Source organism: Stigmatopora nigra, chromosome 3 (assembly GCF_051989575.1).
Source record: "Stigmatopora nigra isolate UIUO_SnigA chromosome 3, RoL_Snig_1.1, whole genome shotgun sequence".
NCBI classification, from domain to species: Eukaryota; Metazoa; Chordata; class Actinopteri; order Syngnathiformes; family Syngnathidae; genus Stigmatopora; species Stigmatopora nigra.
Window position 1 is genome coordinate 4315412 of NC_135510.1, and position 6526 is coordinate 4321937.

A 6526-nucleotide genomic window follows, 5' to 3' on the forward strand; every position below is an offset into this window, starting at 1 on the left:
CTCAAGAAACTTTAAGATAACTTTATTCATGTTTACATTTTTTTGTAACACACACTTTGGAGCACAGACAGCCAAGACAGGCACCAAGAATGCCCAGGATCAGCAACACTAGAGCAGCTAGGCAAAGGAGGACATCTAAGGAATGATAGATGTACCACGGCATTTTATACGACTCAGTCCTGAGGTGAGCTGCGCCCTTGTGCCTCATGACAAACTCGATCCAGAAGAGAGCGTTGTCGAGCGGCGGGATGGGCTGATCACGGTGGACCATGCAAAGCTTCTGCATGTTGTCCTTATAGTTGGAATCCGTCAAGACTTCCTGGATTCCTCGAAAGAATATATCTTGATCCATGGAAAATATATCTAAGACTTTTCCCGCTCCCCTCATTTCGATCCTGAGAAGATTATCTCGCTGATCAAAAATGAGCGGTAGTCCGAGGATTGGAACGCCATGGTAAATGGCTTCTTGGACGCCGTTCGTCCCACCGTGAGCCACAAAGAGTTTTACCTTGGGATGTCCCAGCAAGTCATTCTGGGGCATCCAATCCACCAAGAGAGTGTTGTTGCCCAAGGTTGATGGTTTAGGACCTTTATACCTCCAGATGACCTTTTGGGGGAGCTTAGCGAAAGTAGCGGCTATCTCGTCGGCTAAATCCCTTGGAAGTTTCCCGATTAGAGTCCCCAGAGACATGATGATGACTCCGTGGTCTCCAGAACTTTGGACAAACACCTCCAGGTCTTCCGGCAGCGGCTGGGATGGTTTACACTGGAAGCCTGCCATGTAGATGACATTGGGCATGGTTGGTCGGGGAAACTCAAAGACAAAGTCCACTCTCATCAGCCACAGGTCTGCAGCTTGAAACAGTGCGTGGTAGTCTTCTTCAGGACCTAAATACTTGTGGAGGATGCCTTCATAAGGTGCCTTAATATAATTTGCTATCTGATAATTGCCAAAAAGAAACACAAAAACATTGAGAACTCTTTGAAAAAAACTCATCTTGTCCGAATGTTCTGTTCCCGTTATGGGCACATAGGACAAAGGGGATGGTGCGATGGCAAAATGGCCTTCTCCGTGGCTGGTCCATCTCACGTTGAAAACGAGAGGCAACTTCAAGAAACGGGCGAGAATGACACCAGCCGGCAATCCAGGGTCTGTGAGAAAGAGATCGTACTTTGCCCTCTGGAGAGACTCCACCAAGGTTTTGTTCTCAAAAACCCATGCTAGCAACTTGCTGGTTTTTTCATGCATCAGCGAGGCTTTTTCACTTTGCTCCATTTCTAGTTTCAAACGAGTCCAGAAGGATTTACCCTCTCGCTGGATTTGCAGCAGCTGCTCCACGAACGTCACCAGGAAATCTTTGCTGAAGCCCGACTCCACGTCGAGCGTAATGGAGGTGTAGATGGGGGACTTCTCCTTGATGTACCAGCTGTCGTCAGTGCGAACGACATCGATGTGGTGACCTCTAGAATGCAGTCCCTCGATAATGACTTTCATGTTGACCCAGTGGCTTCCATCCAATGGAAAAACAAGCACCTTGCCGCCATACGCTGCACTCACACACAGGGTGGAAAACAAGAGGTAGAACCAAAACATCTTCACTCTAAAATTAGGAAGAGTTGATTAGTAATACATTTGATAACTGGTGTCATTTCACATGTAAGCCAAACTTGTACTTGTAGAGCAAATGTTAATATGGTTGTCTTATGTTGACGCCATGTCTTTAGGAGTGTTTTTATATGCTACCAAACACAGTCATTTCATTTTAGTATCACATACTAAAAAATCTCAATTTAACATATTTCAGTTGTAATTCACATCCTACAAAAATATCAACATTTCATTGCTTTTGCCACTTTTTAAATCATACATATAATATATATATAATTTAGCTGTTTTTCCTTTATGTAATGAGAAACAAAATAACATTTTTAAAATGTGAAACAATATAAATAGCACCATGGAAAGAATTTAGGTAGAAATTGAACTTGTTTCATTTCGTATGGGAGCATTTTAATTGTAGGTTACATTTAAAAATATACATTGCATTAAGTTAGGGATAAATAACATTACAGTAGTTGGTAATTGATTTTAATGCAGAAGAAAGTACATGCAAAAACTTCCAAATAAAAGCTCATCCACAATTGTTTATTTTACTTAAATCCTGATGAATTTGGAACACTATTTACACTTGAATGTTATCATCATCAACTGAGTCAATATAATAGAACATTGAGTGGGTTAACACACACACACAAGCATAATTTCAGCTGATATAAAAAAGAAGTCAATATTACCTTATTTGACATCCAGCGTCGTTTTTCAGTCAATAGATTCCCTCCCTACTAAATGGATCTGTTTGTCCGTCCTTGCAGTTCCTTCGCAGGCTGGACTTTGGCGTCGTTGTTTTATGCTCTTAAACACTCCGCTTGAGATAACAGTAGGTCAAAGGGGAAAATATGCTGGTAAAGTTGAACAATGTATATTGAGTATTATTTGGCACAGCCTTAAGGTGTTGTCATGTGGAATGCTATCAGATAGGAATGTGACAGATGTTGTAAAACAAAGTCCCTGTGCAATTTCGTTTTAAAGACGGGTTTAAGAAGACACATGCATTTTAATGTCTTTTGGTTCTGTACCACCAACTTGTATTCACTTTGCATCTTTAAAATGTTCCATCTGCAATGCTTTTAAAAAAATATTTTGTCATTTACAACTTTACTTTAGGCTGTTTGCATCAAATAGCACATTTGTTACCACTTTGTGCAAATTAAACAAAGCTAAATTTAAAGGTAATGATTCATTCATAAAATGTCGTACTGGTTAGGGTTGTCCTCTTTGCTTGAAATTGGATAATATTTGAATATTTTTATTGATTCAGGACTAGGACATGAGACTAGCGTCTTCATCATATTGAAATAGAAAATGGATATGAAAATACAATGAAGCAAAGGAAAAGTAAACATTGGTGAGTGGATTTTATTATTTTTTTTATTCTGTACAAAGTAAAGCATCAATGTCAAAAAGCATTCATCGTACATATCTGATACATACTCTATATTGATACATACTCTATATTGATACATACTCTATATTGATACATACTCTATATTGATACATAAATAGAAACAATCATAGTAAATTAACATATTTTTATAATTTAATCAGAATTTTTAATCCCTGAATCTGGAAACTGAGTTAAAAACTATATATTTTTTCCTATAGTTATTGGGAAAGGTTTCAAAAGATGAGAATTTTTCAGTTTTTGTTTATCTTAAAATTCTCTATTTTGTATTATGATACGATTTTATTAACTTTATTCATTAATACGATATATCTTTTTAGTATTAAAATGATTCATAGTTATACACCGTGTTTGTATACCAAATATTGTGAATTACATGATGTAAAATGTTCACGTTTGTGGACACCAGGAGTTATTTTTTTCTTGTTATTTTTAATGAGCAGAAATAGTTACTTGGTTAAGCTGATTCTAACCACGCTCAATCCTCTTATCATAACTTTGCAGAAATAATTAGGAGCAAAGTACAAACAAAATTGTTTGTAATTGGCAGGCCTATTCACGTTTGACTTTCATTTCCCATAAAAAGGAAGACAAGCATCTGATTGCGATAAAAAATGTTAACAATAGAACCACCAAAGCTCCAGTCAGGAACAGATAGTACACATCCAAAGAAAAATAAGCATACCACGCCAGATTGTATGACTCAGAACGCAGATGTGCTACACCACATCTAGTCACGTTTTATTTTCCCCCTGCAAAAGGCAGAGCACATACACCTGGTCATAAAAAAAATAACTGAAAACAGAGCCAGCACAGCTCCTGTTAGGAACAGATACACGTCGAAAGAATAGTAGATGTACCAGGGCATTTTATAGGAATCGGTCCTAAGGTGAGCTGCGCCTTTGTGTCTCATTACAAACTCAATCCAGAATATGGCGTTGTTAAGTGGTGAGATGGGCTTATCTTTGTGTAACCTGGACAGTCTCTGCATGTTGCTTTGATACGACTGATTAGTCAAGACTTCCTGTACACCTTCAAAGAACACATTCTGATCTAAGGAGAAGATATCCAGGTTTTTCCCTGCACCCCTCACTTCGATCCTGAGCATATTATCTCGCTGGTCGAAAATGAGCGGTAGCCCGAGGATTGGAACGCCATGGTAAATGGCTTCCAGGATACCATTCGTCCCACAGTGAGTCACAAAGAGTTTTATTTTGGGATGTCCCAGCAAGTCATTCTGCGGCATCCAATCAACCAGGAGAGTGTTATTGCCTAGAGTGGATGGTTTAGGACCTTTATACCTCCAGATGACCTTCTGGGGGAGATTGGCGAAAGCAGCTGCGATCTCATTGGTTAAGTCACTAGGAAATTCCCCAATCAGAGTTCCCAGAGACATGATGATGACTCCATGGTCTCCAGAACTCTGGACGAACTCCTCCAGGTGGTCCGGCAGCGCCTTGGATGGTTTACACTGGAAACCTCCGATGTAGATGACATTGGGCATGGTTGGTCGGGCAAACTCAAAGACAAAGTCCACTCTCATCAGCCACAGATCTGCAGATTGCAGCAGCCTGTAGTAGTTTTCATCGGGGTCCAAATACTTTTTGATGAAGCTTTCAGAATAAGGTGTCATGTACTTTGAAACCCGATATTTCATAAAAAGATAGAAAAAAATATTCACAACTCTTTGAAAAAAGGTCATGTGTTCGGAAAATACAGTTCCCGTCATAGGGATGTACGACAAGGGTGATGGCGCAATTGTAAAATGGCCCTCGCCATGACTCGTCCATCTCACGTTATAAACGAGTGGTAGCTTCAGGTAATGCGCAAAAATGACACCAGTTGGCGTTACTGGGTCCGTCAGAACCAGGTCATATTTGGCACTTTGCAGAGACTCCATTAAGGTCTTATTCTCAAACATCCACTCCAGGAACTCCCATATTTTTTTATACATCAGTGAAGATCTTTCCAATTGTTCTTTTTCCAATTTATAACGGCTCCAGATGGAATTTCCCGCTCGCCGTATTTTCAGCATCTCATCCACAAACTTCACAATAAAATCTTCGCTAAAGCCCGACTCAATGTCGAGCGTAATAGAGGTGTAGATGGGGGACTTCTCCTTGATGTACCAGCTGTCATTGGCTCGCACGACGTCAACCTGGTGGCCTCTGGAGTGAAGTCCCTCGATAATTACTCTCATGTTGACCCAGTGACTTCCATCCAATGGAAAAACAAGCACTTTGCCACCATACGCTGAAGTTGCACACAGAGTGGAAAACAGGAAGCCGACCCAGGACCAAAACATCTTCACTCTACAGTTGGGAGAAGGGCAAATCATATCAAAAAAAGTGAACCGTTGGAATGCACTTAATGGCACAGAAAAACGACCATCCACTGCCAGTTTAAGGGAAAGGGACATCTATCAGTGTCAGGGGCAGGCAATGAGTTCATTTTGTGTCACCCCCCCCCTTTTTCCCTGACAATAAAGGCATTCAATTCAATTAATTAATGACAATGACCAAAAAATAATGTAAGTGGGGATAGAAAAAGAAAATGAAAAAAATAAAAGCATTTGATTCTGTTTGTACTGTATAAATGAAATACAAATTGCCTATGGCCGAAACGGACTCACTAGTGGGCTCTGTTCAGCCCACTGGCCGTATGTTTGACAGTTATGATTTACACTGTCATGCTGTGGTGCCTGTTACGAAGTTCAAAGGGGATGTTTGACTATCTTCCATTCATATCGGGGACTGAACATGCTTGCTTTGACTTCAGATAAGAAAGCTTTGAGATTCGGAAATTACGTTTAACAACCATTTTCACATACAATAACCTGAAGGGTATAAATCATCTTAATCATACTATTTGATTGCTTAATAGAGCAATGTAATGCCTCATAATCAGAATATAAATATACCCTGCTCCAAGACATCCCCTGCTATGTCGTCATTTAATTTATCTCAGTAAAACTACAGTCACCTATTTGAAAAAGCAGCATTTGTCACATTTCCTTAAATAAATTACAATATATACGATTAATTCCCTGGAAGTATTATAGATGAACTTACAGAATGGGCCTTAAAGGACTCGATCCACAGAAGACAAGGGAGTAAAATGGAAGAACATGTCCCTACCAATATTCAGCCGTTACTGAGAACTCACAATCATTACAACATCTATCCCTGGTCTTTAGTCAATGATTATGTCGCACATAAGTTTAAATGCTCGCCCTCTCACCTCAATTTTTTTTTCTCACTGAAAGCCATAATCTCGTTAAATCTTCTCGTGTTTGACTGACCAAGCTGTCACTACAACTGCTCAGAAAATTGCTTTGCAAGCGAAATGCAACCTGCTAGCTAGATTTTACATGGGAACATTATCATATTTGTCTCTTAACAGTAGAAAAAAAGTCAAGTCTGATACTAAATTGCCAACTTGTCACCAAAGATGTGATTGAAAGGTGAGAATGCAAATTTATAGTGTTTTTTAAAACATAGTTT

At 39.5% G+C, this 6526-nt stretch overlaps 1 protein-coding gene and 1 pseudogene across 2 annotated transcripts; both read right to left on the bottom strand.

Annotated features, from left to right (window-relative positions):
* Nucleotides 1-22: 22 nt before the first annotated feature.
* LOC144194081 (UDP-glucuronosyltransferase 2B31-like) lies at nucleotides 23-2382 on the bottom strand. Its single transcript, XM_077712866.1, has 2 exons — nucleotides 2296-2382; nucleotides 23-1601 (listed from the first exon to the last, which is right to left on the bottom strand). Exon 2 carries the CDS (start codon nucleotides 1592-1594, stop codon nucleotides 23-25), a length of 1572 nt encoding a protein of 523 aa, XP_077568992.1. The 5' UTR covers nucleotides 1595-1601; nucleotides 2296-2382.
* A 575-nt stretch (nucleotides 2383-2957) lies between these two features.
* On the bottom strand, nucleotides 2958-6213 carry LOC144194026 (UDP-glucuronosyltransferase 2C1 pseudogene; annotated as a pseudogene). The gene is made up of 2 exons (XR_013325808.1): nucleotides 6095-6213; nucleotides 2958-5335 (listed from the first exon to the last, which is right to left on the bottom strand). The product of XR_013325808.1 is annotated as a UDP-glucuronosyltransferase 2C1 pseudogene (transcript).
* Nucleotides 6214-6526: the final 313 nt, after the last annotated feature.